The sequence below is a fragment of the Protopterus annectens genome, chromosome 17.part0 (assembly GCF_019279795.1).
Source record: "Protopterus annectens isolate FY-2018-M chromosome 17.part0, PAN1.0, whole genome shotgun sequence".
Classification (NCBI taxonomy): Eukaryota; Metazoa; Chordata; order Ceratodontiformes; family Protopteridae; genus Protopterus; species Protopterus annectens.
Genome location: NC_056751.1, coordinates 258,485,373 through 258,499,352, shown reverse-complemented (window position 1 = coordinate 258,499,352; position 13,980 = coordinate 258,485,373). Strand labels below are relative to the sequence as shown.

Below are 13,980 nucleotides of genomic sequence, written 5' to 3'. Positions count from 1 at the left end.
GCACTGCCCTTTGGCTTATCTGCTGCAACCAGGGTATTCACAAAGTGCCTAGCTCCAGTCATTGCTTTTTGCAGAAAAAGAAATATTCAAATATACCCATACCTGGATGATTGTCTAATTCAGGCAGAAAGCCAGGACAATACTATTGAATCATCTGGCATTTGTAAAGAAATTGCTAACTTCTCTGGGGTACACCATAAACGAAAAGAAATCACATCTTGTACCCTGCCAGCAAATTGTATTTCTGGGAGCAAGCTTGAATACAACTTTCCAGATGGCCTACCTCACGCCAGAGAAACAGGTTAATTTGACAGCCTACTTCAAACTACTGGCCACAAAGACCCAGCTATCTGCAAGGAAAATACTACAAACCCTCAGGTTCATGGCCTCCTGCATTCTACTAATTCTATATGTAAGACTGCATATGAGGAAACTACAATGGTATCTAAAAAGCCTATGGTGTCAACATTCTCAGGATCTAGAATCAATGATTCCTATCATACCTTGTCTACAGATAGAGTTCCTTTGGTGGGCAGAGGCCTGCCACCAAAACAAGGGACTGCCATTCATTCTACCCCCTGCCACCCAAATCCTAACAACAGACGCATCAGACTATGCATGGGGGGCTTGCTTGGCAGAGCAGTGCATTCAGGGCAAATGGAACCCAAGTCAAATGCACCTGCATATTAATCAAAAATAAATGTTAGCTGTACAGAATGCTCTGACAGCCTTCAAGGACCACATTCTTCCAGGACAATTATTGGTAAAGATGGACAACACCACTGTTATGTGGTACATAAACTAGCAGGGAGGAACCCACTCATACCCTCACTGCAGACTAGCCATGGCTCTGTGGAACACAGCCTTGAGCTACCAAGTGCACCTACAGGCTCAAGGCAGATGACCTAAGCAGAAATCTCATGGATCCACACGAGTGGAAACTGGAACCAAAGATATTCAACATGTTGGGAAACCAATGGGAAGCCCAGAGGTAGACCTGTTTGCCTCCCCCCAGAACTACCAATTGGACAAATTCTGCACAAGGACTCCCCACAAACAAGCTTGGAAAGTGGATGCCCTGTCCTTCACCTGGAAAAAAACTGTCAGTTTATGCCTTTCCCCCCTGCCTCTCTTCTCCAAGGTACTACTAAAGAACAAACAGGACAAACCAAGGACAGTACTGATTGGACCAGACTGGCCACGCCAACACTGGTACCTCCTCTTGCGCAGTGTGTCACTGCTGGCACCATGGCACCTGCCTCAGACCCCTACCCTGCTGTCCCAGCAGGAGGGCCAGATTCTGCACCCACAGCTTCAAACATTGAACCTGGCAGTCTGGCTAATTACTCTGATCTCTCCATTACCATCCCTCAGTAAACAAGTGATGGATGTCATTCTGGAGGCAAGGAAGCCCAGTACTAGAAAATACTATGCTGACAAATGGGAAAAATTCTGTTCCTGGAGCCATACTCAGGGGATGGGCACAGCAGCGCCCAATTTACCTCAGATTCTTCAGTACTTAACTGAGATGCTTCACAAGGGCCTTTCCTTTTCCTCCATCAGAATTCATGCCTCAGCCATTTCAGTTCATCCACTGTTGAAGCAGTTCCTCAGAGGGGCCAAAAACTTAAGACCACCCAGGAGAGCCCCTACTCCAGCTTGGGACCTCAACTTTGTATTGGAAAAACTCACTCTACCTCCCTTTGAGCCAGCTGCAAATGCAACGTTGAAATTCCTTTCATGGAAAACAGCCTTCTTTCTAGAAATCACTTCAGCAAGAAGAGTGTCTGAATTACAGGCCCTCATGGCAGTGGAGCCTTTCATCATCTTTCATATGGACAGGGTGTCCCTCCAGGCCAATCCCTCCTTCATGCCCAAGGTAGTATCCAGCGTGGCCCTTAATCAGTCTATTCAATTGCCAACCTTCTTTTCTAATCCACAGAACAAGGGGGAACAAATACTGCACTCATTGGACTTGGACAGGACTAAACCTATCGGGAAATCTGAACAGCCACTGGTTGCATTTGCTGCAGGTGCAGAGGGGAAGGCCATTTCAAAGCAAACCATTTCTAAGTGGATAGGCCACTGCATTCATTTCTTCTATAAGCACCATGGAAAACCTACCCCACAGGGGATTAGACCACATTCAACCAGGGCTGCATCTACCTCTACAGCCTTTCTCAGAGGTGTCCCTACTAGGGACATCCTAGAAGCTGTTACCTGGAGTTCTGTATATACCTTCACCAAGCATCATCACTTGCCAATTTTTTCTAAATCCAGAGCTGGTTTTGCCACTGCAGTCTTGCAGGGCCTTATAGCTGGTCCTAATGCTAATTACCTCCTCCCATCCTTAGCTTTGGGAATCTGTCCAAATGTGATGACTGCAACAGTGAAACACGAAGAACATAGTACAGTTGTGTACACTTACCATAAATGTAGATGTTCGAGTGTATTCACTGTTGCAGTCCTGGTTACCCTCCCTACAGCCCCCTGACTTCTTTTGACTATGCCTCTATTCTTGTTTACTATACTTAAAGCTTTTTGGTGTATTTGCTTTTTTGTTGGAGGTGTAACCTTGTATATAATTGCTTCCCATTATGGGAGCACCTGACATCTGGGGCAAGAAAAACTGATGTAATGGTGTCGGCTGCATGCTGTATACCCCTGACTACCTGATGTCATGGAAGATGAGACAGCAACCGACGCAGGACCCAAGCCTTTGATAATCAGGCCGACTGAGGGCTACTGCAAGCAGATAACCCAAATGTGATGACTGCAACAGTGAATACACTCGAACATCTACATTTATGGTAAGTGTACACAACTGCACTTTCTGCCTGTTACCTGTCATGTTTTTGAATATATTGTAATGCTTGGTTGTGAAGTATGATATATCATCTGCAGGTTTTAGCCTGGACATGGTTATGGTTTGAATGTTTTGATTGTTGCAGTAAACCCATACTACTGTCGTGGTTCCCCTTCATCAGATCAACTTTTCAGAAAGTCGAACCTAAATATGATGGACTTTGCAAAATCAGTGTGTTTCTGTTGAGATTACTGTATAGTGGGGATCAGGCAATTTACCCTTTTTCTCATTGTAGTGTGATGTAGCTTACCCCATGCAAAAACATAGATTTTGTTGGTTTCTTTTTTTGCTTGTTTTTTTCCTACTGACATTGTGAAACATTGATAATATGGTCTCAACCATATGCAGTTCTGTGTTCGTAACATTATCGATGATATATAGACCTGCTGTTGTACAAATTAAATTTTTACTTTGTTGTCTTTGAAGTGCACTGTTTTTAGACCATTACTGTTTGGGAAAGGTGTGAAAGTAGACCTTGATTTAACTGAATGTCCCCAAAAAATGGTAACATAGTATTCAGTAGAACAATAAATCGAAAGATGGGCAGCTCATGCTTGTATGTGTAGTACATTTACATAGCAACTGAATTATAACTAGTACTTGTAAAGTACATCAGCACTGAAGTATTTGCTTCCACCAACAATACAGCTTTTTGCGACAGTGTTTTGGTTTGAATGTACTAATACTGGTGGTGATGGCTGTGGGATGGGAAGTATGACTGATTGATTAGTATTGTTTTAATTATAAAATCTGGGATTGATAAATGGCACCAAATAAAGATTGTTTGATGTATTTTTCTTTGAACTGTAAAATGTGAAGAGAGATTCATGCAAGCATTTGTATAATGTCTGCATTTTATTACCTTATGTAAATTAGGTTGTATACATGTTTGCCTGTATTTAGTGGGGAGTACTGAATATGTCATGTATCACATGACCTTTTCTTGCTGTAAAGGTAAGTGACATTGGGAATGGCAGGAGCAGAGCAAGTATTAGTGCCCCACAGAGGTGTGTTTTAGTCTGTAAAGGATTAACTGGTTTACATGTGAGGTTGATTGCAGCCTGATTACAGAAGTAGTTTTATTTAAAAAAAACAAAGTAAAATGCTCTTCTCTTTATAATTTGAAGTCATGTATGTATGTATGTATATGTATATATATATATATATATATATATATATATATATATATATATATATATTTATAGGGAGAGAGTTATGGTATTGAAGCCAAATTATATTGTGTTTATGTGAAAAAATCTTTAATATGTTGTGTATCTTGTTTTGCCACCAGGGGGCACCATTTAAATCTAGAATGTTCTAGAACAGCCTTTAGTTATATCCTTGCTATTTGCCTTTCTGTAGTTACTGCAGTGAGCCCACAGACATGCACACCACATGTAAAAGCAGCAACATTTATCTGTATATCAGTTTATAAATACAGTTGTGGTTTGCACATTCCCACTGATGATAAAGAATAACTTGAATGCTTTTCTTTAGGTCTTTGTCTGTGCCATATGCTTACCAGTGTTGTGCATTTGGTGGATGTGCATCCTTTCTGAGCTCAACTACCGAGGTTGTCCATAAGCAAGATCCAAATAGTCACCTAGTAAACCAGAAGACAGGTAAGTAAAAGTTGAGCAGGAGGAAGTCTAAGAAGCACGAGTCATTTATTGTTGAAGTGTACTTTCCTTCATATGTCTGAAAATGTATTCTTATTGCACAACCAACTTAAGTTTATCTTACCTTTTAACATGGAGGGTTTTACGAAAATATCTCCCTTGAAAATGTCTCAACCCAAATAGTAAAAACATAATAAATAAAAATTAACTAGGTTAATTGTATTTTTCATCTAAAGGAGTTCTTCCCTCTGTGGTGCACATATATCTGTGTCCCCATAATTGGGATTTTATTGCCAGCTTCTTCTCTGTCTTTCTCAAACTGTGGAAGCCTAACGCAGAATTTCATTACTGAAAGCAATTAAGAATTTTAAGCATCTTTTTTTTTTTTTTTAAAATAAATATGTATATACCTTTAAAATCTTTAAAAGTAAAAGCCATATACATGAGCACTGCATACATAAACCATAGAAAATAGTCATTTTAAGGAGCCTTAAAAAACATAAATTACAAGATAAATTGAAGTATGCTGTCATATAAGAAAATTAATACATAATTATCTGTAATATATTTTAACTAAAATTCACTGAAACTGACAAAAATAATAAAGTAGCCATATACTAGAGCATCAGTGGATTAAATGGCAAAAAATAAAGCAACTTATTAATAAACCTTTAGTGGAAGTAGGATATGCCAGATAGTAGCAGTTCAGATGAAAGATAATGACCAGATGTTCAATTTTGAATGACGAGCGTAAGCTTCCTGAGCTCCATTTTAAAAGAAAATTCCACAGAAGAATCATTTTTCATATCTTTATTGAAGCCAGTTGTGATGAAATTCTGTAGAATTTTCTTTTAGACCTGTGCTCAGGAAGCTTAAACTATTCATTCAAAATTTAATGTCTGGTCACTTTCTTTCATCTGAACTGCTACCATGTAGCATATCCTACTTCTACTTTTATATTTGTTCTGGTGGACTTTAGATTGCCAAGCACAGAGTTCTCACATTCCAGGTGACTAGTTAATGTTTTGTATACAAGTTTAAAATGTCAGTAAAATAACACGTACATTAAAATCCATTATACTATACCATAATTTCCATAGAGCTTAACTGTACAGTATTTCTTAAAAAAGTGGAAGAGATATCAGGAGAGAGAGACGAAACAAAACTAGTAAACAGTAAAAATAAGCAGTTACAAAAAGCAACACTGTATGATAGCTGAAAGGCTCATTTGAGTGGTGGACTATGCAGGTTTATCTGCAGCTGGTTTTGTCTGATCACTCAAGCTTCATCCTTGGGATCAAATTACACCAGCTCTCTGTAGACATGCATTACACACACAGCATAATTTATTGCAGTTTATATGATGCAGAAGGACATCTCTTGAAGTACTCACATCTGAAGTTAAATGGAATGACAAGTAACAATAACCAACTGTTCTGTTGGAAGTACTTGTCGCCAAAAATAAAACTGCATATTCATATCCTTACCTGCACTTTTATAATTTCAGAAATTCTACATCTCACTTTTCACTTAGGTTCATAGGTTGGTACTAGGCTGTCGGCCCTAGGGCCTATACAAGCCTAGCAATAACAATTCCCTTGCTATTTCTTCCCACAGTATTTACTTCCCTGGACCCCTGCCTAGCAGGGTGACTGATGTGATCCCCGAGGTGAATTTCCAATCTCCCCATCAAGTCATCAAGGTTCCTTTTGAAGAGGGCCAAAGAGGCACTCTGCTTGACATGTATGGGCACTCTGTTCCAGAATCTGGGGAGTCTCTGGGACAGGAATCTATCCCCCCAGCATGTTTTGTTCATTGTGATGACAAGGTTTAGTTCCCTGGAGGGTGTGCCTCTGAGGGGATTGGGATTTCTTTAAGTGTAGCATGTCCAACAGCTCTGGGTTTGACATGGCTTTGTATGTTAAGCCGAGATCACCTCTGAGTAGATGATACGTGACAGAATATAGGTGGAGTTTTTTAGACGGTCAGCATAGGGCATCTGCTTTAAGCCTGGGATTCTTTTAGTGAGGTATTTCTGTGGTATTTCCAGTTGTTGCAGATGTCTTGAGAGGTGCATACCAAATGGGGCATTGTATTCTATAATGGGTCTAATGAGGGATGAGTACAGTGGGACAATGACCTCCTTTTTTCTGGATGAAAAGCCCTTAGTGATGAGGTGTGCCACATAGAAGGATTTCCTGACTGTTGTGGCGATGTGGTTATCAAAGGTGAGGCCACTATCCACCTGTGTCTCTAAGTCTCTTATCACACTTTCAGTGTTTAGTGTACTGCCACCTATGTGGTAATTCACGGGTATGTTTTTTCCCAAAGGGGATAACTATACATTTCTTGGCATCGAGCTTGAGCCCATGGCTCTGGCACCAAGCATCTGTTTCTGTAAGGCCCTTTTGTAGAATATCCACATCATTTGGGGATTCAGTAATGGCTCCCAGTTTGCAGTCATCTGCGAACTTTGTTAGCCAGAGTCCGTTAGTGTTGGCCTGTACTTCAGAGAAGTAGATGCCAAACTAGCGGTCCCGAGACTGAACCCTGAGGTACTCCACTTGTCACTTTTCTGGACTTCGAATTTCCCCCCATTTTAATGCATGTCTGGGGTCAAGAGTGAAGCCTCCTTAAGTGATTAAAGATGAAGCATATTTCGGAACATTTTAAAATGTTTTATCCTGAACAGAAGGACCTAGCATATGGGAAATGTCAATAAATAGCTTTGTTGAGATATTATGCTGACTTCTTTTATTGTTGCATGTCATTTATTGCATTGTTTCACAAGCATATTATTGTTATCTTATATCTGTGGTTTGGATTGATAGTGTTCATGTTAGCACGTCAAACAGCATATTGGCATACATCTTGCAGAGACAGAAAACAACATTGTCTGACATAGATTCATAGATCAGTACTAGGCTAATTGCCCTTGTGGGCCATTTTAAATCCTAGCCAATTACCCCATGTGAGAATTGAACCTTGCACCTTGGGTATGTAAGGTAAAAACCTTAACCATTATGCCAACCTCCCACCCCTGGATAAGCTAGATACTCTGATGTAGTCCTTTTCATTCTTCCTCACTTATGGATCAGATCCCCACATCCGTCTCAGCTGCATACTTCAGATTTCAGATCCAACTCTTGATCTCCTCCTTCTACCCATAATGCCCTACTCCATCCCTATTGCCCCAGATCTTTTTTTGCCACCTTCAAGAACAGATGCAGGTTCCACTCTCGACTGATTAAGCTGGTTTGTTTTAAATGTGAGTTAAATAGTCTTTTTTTCTCTTTTCGTAAGCAAATAAATATTTTGTTTCTGTTCTCCTCTCTCTAGTTATCGATGGACATTAGAGACCTTTTTCTTGTTTTCTTCCTTTTTCTCTGTACTGTTCCCACAGTACTTCTTTCCAGTCTTGTATTTCAGATCCTACCCCTTTTCTCTTATCAGTTCCGAGCTCTGAGTCAGTCAGACCTATTCCAGAGGGACAGCTGGTTCCAATTAGTCTCCAGCCAGGTACAGAAGAGGAACTTCTCTCCACCACCTGTCCAGAACATCCCACAGAAGAGGTCCCCTTCGGAAGAGGACGTGTAAGAGGAGACGCACAGACTCCCACATGGGAGTCTCTCATGGAATACACCAATTTTGATGGAGAGGGATCCCCCAGATCACCACTGGATGATGTTTCATTTGGAGATATTCTAGAGATCCTGAAGCAGAAAGGTGCCTGGTCATCCCAAATCTCTTCTCCCTAAGAAGTGTTGTTTTTGGAGGCTTTTGGTTCAGGCCCATCTACATCATGGGTAACCCCCCTCCAGTGGATGAACTTATTGATCTAATTTCCCACTGTGCATGGAAGTAGTCTGATACTGTCAAACCTTGACAAGTTTTTGGCACTGCCTGCAGACAGACCCCACTGGAGCAAAGGATTCCCAGTTGATGCCATGGTGGTGGCAGCAGCCACTAAGAAAGAGCTAGCAGAACAGATCTCTTCTGTCTATCCAGCTAACAGGGAGTCCAGAACTTTGGACCGATTTGGAAAGTGACTGCCTCAGCTACTTTCACTTTGAGGTCACTTAATTGTCTGATGACTTTGCTAGGCTTCAGAGAGATTTGACAAAGGAACTATCAAGTACTCTGAGTCCATGACTGCTGAGGATTTCAAAACGATGTCCTCTCAACTGGCCACTCTTTTATCTATTTCAAATGCTTCAGTGAGGTTTATCTCTCACTCTGCTGAAGGTGCCTCATGAACAGCTGTTTCATGCATTGCCGTAAGAAGACATGCCTGAATGCAGCTATGCGACTTCCTGGAGCCGTTTCAGATGTCCTTTGTTAATGCCCCATTTGATGGCACTTCATTATTTTGGCCTTTAGTAAAAGATATGCTTACCTGCAGTGAACAAGAAAGGAAGACCCTGTCTGCCATGGGGATCAAGTTTTCTATGCCTCCACGGACCTTCTGTAGGAAGCAGAGAGGCGATAAGAAAATTATTCCATAGATCTTTAGGGACCTTTCTGGGATTCACATGTGGACAATTCCTCCAGAGGCAGAGGGGGATATTTTAATGGTAGATGTCACCCTAGAGGCAGAGGAGGCCCACAGAACAAGGGATTTAGAGATTATTTTTCAAACAGGTCCTGCCAGCGCTCCTGAAGTGTTGTCCGATTGTCCGACTCTATAGGCAGTTGAGAATTGGTTCTGTTTGCACCTAGATTCCTGGACAAACTTCACAAGAGATTTTGGGTGCTAAGAATAATATCCGGAGGTTATTACATACCATTTTCCCTTCTTCCTCATTGTCAAAGGAAGAAACTTCCCAGCGTTCCACCCAGTCAGAGGAAGGCCGCAGCACAAGAAATATAAAACCTGCTAGAAAAAAAAAAGTTGCTCAGAAGGTCCCACCCGACCAGATAGGATTCATAATGTATTCATGCTTCTTTTTTTAGTCCAAAAGAAAACAGGGGACCTCAGACCTAATTTGGATCTAAACAAACTGAACCTATATATAAAGAAAACAAACTTCCAAATGGTCATGTTTCGGTCCGTCATGCTTTTTCTGCAGAAGGACGATTGGATGTGTCCCGTAGATCTTCAGGAAATGTGCTATCATATCAAAATAAACAATTCAGAAGACATCTCCACTTTCGGCTGGGAGTCAAGTCATTACCAATTTAGAGCTCTGCCCTTTGGACTCAGCACAGCTCCCAGGGTGTTTACCAAATGCATGGCAGTAGACGCAGCTCACTTGAGACTGAAGGGATTCCAGGTGTTTCCATATCTAGACTGGCTCCTAACCTCCCCATCCAAACATCAACTTCAACATGCCAGGAACTATTTCCTTGATTTGTGACACTTTCAGTGTTATGATAAATCTTGCCAAATCAAAACTTGCACCAGTTCAGATCCTGGAATTCATAGGGACATTTGTGAACACAACAGTAAAGATATCATCTTTGCCTCTCCGCCACATCAGTTGCATCAGAAACTAGGTTCAGGCTATCCTTTCCCATTCATCTACCCCAGCAAGGTTAGTGCTTCAAGCACTTGGGTTGATGTCAACTGCCGTAATACTACTTAGTCTTGCATGCTTCTTTATGTGGGTTCTCCAATGGGCTCTAGCTCTACAGTGGTCCATTCTATATCAACCCATGTCTTTTCGAGTAAAACTTACCCCTATTTGCAAGCAGCACGTTCACCGGTGGATACAATCAAATGATCTTTTTCTGCTTATGGTGAATACATAACTTAGAATTTCAAGATGCTGTAAAAGGTGAAAACAATGCTATTCTAGTAATAGTCTGTATGCGATTTGCATTTGCTTCAGTAATTTATTGTCTTAGTGGTTAAGAGTATTTGACATCGACCCCGATAGTCACAGTGCAACAGACACTTCTCAAATGGGGTGGAAGGGGGATTTTTTGGGAAGAGCTGTCCAAGGCATGTGGTCCCCCCAAGAGACCAAGTTGCATATCAGTGTCCTAGAAACAGGAGCAGTCCTTTTAGCATTGCAGGCATTTCAAGATGCTTTTCCCTTGGAGACTATTCTAATTCATTCTGGCAACATGTCTGTAGTGTACATCAACAAGCAAAGAGGAGCCCGATCTTAGCCCCTATGAAGAGAGGCCATGAGTGTTTGCGAACGGGTGATCTCATCAGACTGCTTTCTAATTGTGATGCACATCCTGGGGAAAGCCAACATGCTTGCAGACAAACTAAGCAGATCCATTCTGATGCCTCACGAGTGGTCTCTCAATCAGTCGGTAACGAATATGATCTACAGGTCTTGGGGCCAACCTTGCTGTGACCTATTAGTCACTTCTGTCAACAAGTGCAGCAAGCACTTTGCTCTGATCCCTCTCAGGGGGAATCACAGAGAGATGCTCTTCACATTTGGCCTTCAGATCTCCTTTAAGCTTATCCTCCTGTTCCCTTATTCCAATATTTTTGCAGAAAGCAAGCAGACTAAAGAGTTCAGTAATCTTCATTGCCCCTTTCTGGCCTCAACAAGTATGTTTCATCTTTCTGTGGTCGCCTTTTCATTATCCTCCATGTACACTGGAGCCTACTCAGGATCTTCTCTCGCACCTGTTGGGAATTCAGCACCCCAGCATTCAGGCCCTCAAGCTAACCACATGGTTTCTCCACTTCCAGTAATAGACGGTCCAGGCTCTGTTCCACAGTTTGTGACATTATTTTGGCTTCTTAAAAGGATTCTACCAAAAAAGGTTTACAAACGTAAATGGAAAAGGTTCTCTATTTGGGTGTCAGATAAGGAGGTTGATCCTTCTTCTGCATCAATTTCAGCTATTCATTTTTTGGCAACTCTTTTCAAAGATGGGGCTAGTTTCTCTACAGTTAAACTTCAGTTGGCAGTAATTTCAAATTTCCACAGGGAATACATTTTTCCTTGGCTTCCTCCAAATTGTGTAAAGCTGTTATGAAAGGTGTTTTTCTGAGACCTCTGATAAAGGGTCCCTCACCAGTGTGAGATCTTACTGCAGTACTTGAAGGTTTAACACAAAGACCCTTTGAACCATCAGACAAATATGATCTAAAATTTCTATCATGGAAGACGTTTTTCGTGGTAGCTATAACTTCAGCAAAAAGAATCTCTGAACTCCAGACTCTTTCAGCAAAAATTCTTTACATTGTTTTTCATAAAGGTAAGGTTCCTCTGTAGAATAACCCTTCTTTTTTTACCTTAAGGTAGCTTCTGAAAATAATGTCAACCAATCCATTCACTCACCAGTTTTCTTTCCAAATTTTGTCAGTAAAGGAAAGTACATGCTACACCTCCTTGATGTACACAGACAACTACATTTTTCCCTTCACAGGACAAAACAGTTTAGAAAGTCAGACCAGCTTTTTGTATCTCTGTTACCTTCTAAAGTTACCCTGGCTAAATGGATTACAGAGTGTATATCATGCATTTACTCTCAGAAAGGTATGACATTACCAAAACCTCCCCAAGATCACTGAACTAGATCCATAGCTACTTCATTTCAAATTGGATATCGTATCTAGAAATAGAGCCTCCTTTGGTTCAGCATTACTCCAGAATATCCTTCAATGAGGCCACACAAGGTCAACGTAGCTGGGAACTCTGTCCCATAAGTGAGGTAGAATGAAAAGGACAGCGTCAGATTTATAAGTTATGTACTCAGCCATAACTAGTTATCCGTGTTGTCCATTTTCATTCTTCCTCAACTCCCCTCCCATCCATCCCCCGTCCATTTTTTCTTCTGGAAGAACCTATTGGACTGTGTTTGGAACCTACAGTTGCAGGTTTGAGCTCTGTCTTTTCTATCTGGCTATACCTGTTTCCCTGCTATTATTGGGAAGTAGACTTTATCTGAAGCAGTAGGGGTTGAGTAGGGCATTATGGGTAGAGGGAGGAACTCTAGAGCTGGATCCAAAGTCTGAAGTATGAGGCAGAGTGAGGAAGAATGAAAATGAACAACACAGATGCCTAGTTATAGTGAGTACAAAACTTTAAAAGGTGAAGACAATGCTAGTCTAGTAACAGTCTACATGCAATTTTCCATTTGCTTCAGTAATTTGTCTTCTTAGTGGTTAAGAGTATTTGCATAAGACATGACATTTCCTTTGTCTTGTTTTGTTGCATGTGCATTTGATGCCATGTAGTCTATTATGCGGAAAGTGAAGCAGGAAAATGTAGATTTATTTGTACTTTAAGTACTCCCTAGTTGCTTTGTTTCTTTAATTGGTGTACAGAAATTTTTCAATAGGATGTAGAGCAATCTTGACTTAGGACTAAGGCATTTAACACCCGAGAGTAAAGCTTAAGAAGCAAATCTTGATGCCCATTTCAAGAGCATATAATATATTGGTTATATTTGGAGAAATCCAGTTATAATTGTAATACATGGTACTTTACTTGTTCTAATATATTATTTACAGTTATAATGTGAGGAAGACGTGTAGGAGTTTAAAATGTATATATGTCCTAATATATTATTTACAGTTATAATGTGAGGAAGAAGTGTAGGAGCTTGAAATGTTCATCAGTTTTGAAAGCTGTAACACACTTAGTACTGTCATTCATACAGCAGCCAGAAGCAAAATGCACATCTCATCAACAAACAGTTTTAAATCTGTCAGATAACCTCACTGTGATAATTTTGTGTGCATGTGGCCCAGAAGTGTGTTGTATAGCTTTCAAAGAGAAGCACGTTGAGTCACTGAATGGTGTTTTGGCAAATGTTTAAAAAAAATGTTCACCAAAACAAACCACTTTTGCCAGGCGTACAAAGTAATTTATTTTTGCAGACAGCCTATACACTATACACCCCTTTGTGTGGGGGATACCCCCACCCACTGAACTTGTGTATACCAACTTTGAGGATGCATAACAGTGGAGAAAAGAGAAAACTCCACCATCATAAAAAAAGTGGATATGATGTCATTTTCATTCCTTCCTCAATGTATGGATTTGGATCTGATCCGACTCGGCCACTTTCTCTAGATTCTAGAACCTTACCCACAATGCCCCTGACCACTAAGTTACCTCGGATCTTGTTTGCTGCTCTTCAGGTTTGGCCGAGATTGCAATTTCTCATGCTCATAGTGGGTTTATTTTATTTCTTTATTATTGTTAATTACATCTCCCTTACTTCTTTTCTAAATTTTCTTATTACCAAGAATTAAGGTTCTTTTAAGTAATCTTGTGGTTACCCTTGTTAACTCTTCTCCCTCTCTTACCTCGCTTTGAGGTATTTTCTACTCATACCATTGTTGGTGTTAAAACTTCCCTTTTCGTCATAACTGTAAAAAAAATGTTTTCCTTAATTTTTCTGTGTTTGTAGGTGCTGTCATTTGCGGCTTTACAGTTTGTCTGATAAGCCAACTGGGTTCAAAAAGTGAATTTCCTGTGGGCATGATTCCCAACTCTGATGCCCAGGAGGAGTGTGTTTATTGTCTGGGTCTGGCACACGTGGACTCCTCTTGGTCCATTTGTGTGGCCTTTA

The 13,980-nt window shown here is 40.7% G+C and overlaps 1 protein-coding gene across 1 annotated transcript in view; it reads left to right on the top strand.

Annotated features, from left to right (window-relative positions):
• The window catches only part of LGR4 (leucine rich repeat containing G protein-coupled receptor 4), a 1,155,492-nt gene that overhangs the window by 1,058,053 nt on the left and 83,459 nt on the right, over window positions 1-13,980 (top strand). The window contains exon 16 of the mRNA XM_044059308.1: window positions 4,364-4,488. Within this exon, the coding sequence (XP_043915243.1) occupies window positions 4,364-4,488 (125 nt within the window). The remainder of the gene's footprint in view (window positions 1-4,363; window positions 4,489-13,980) is intronic.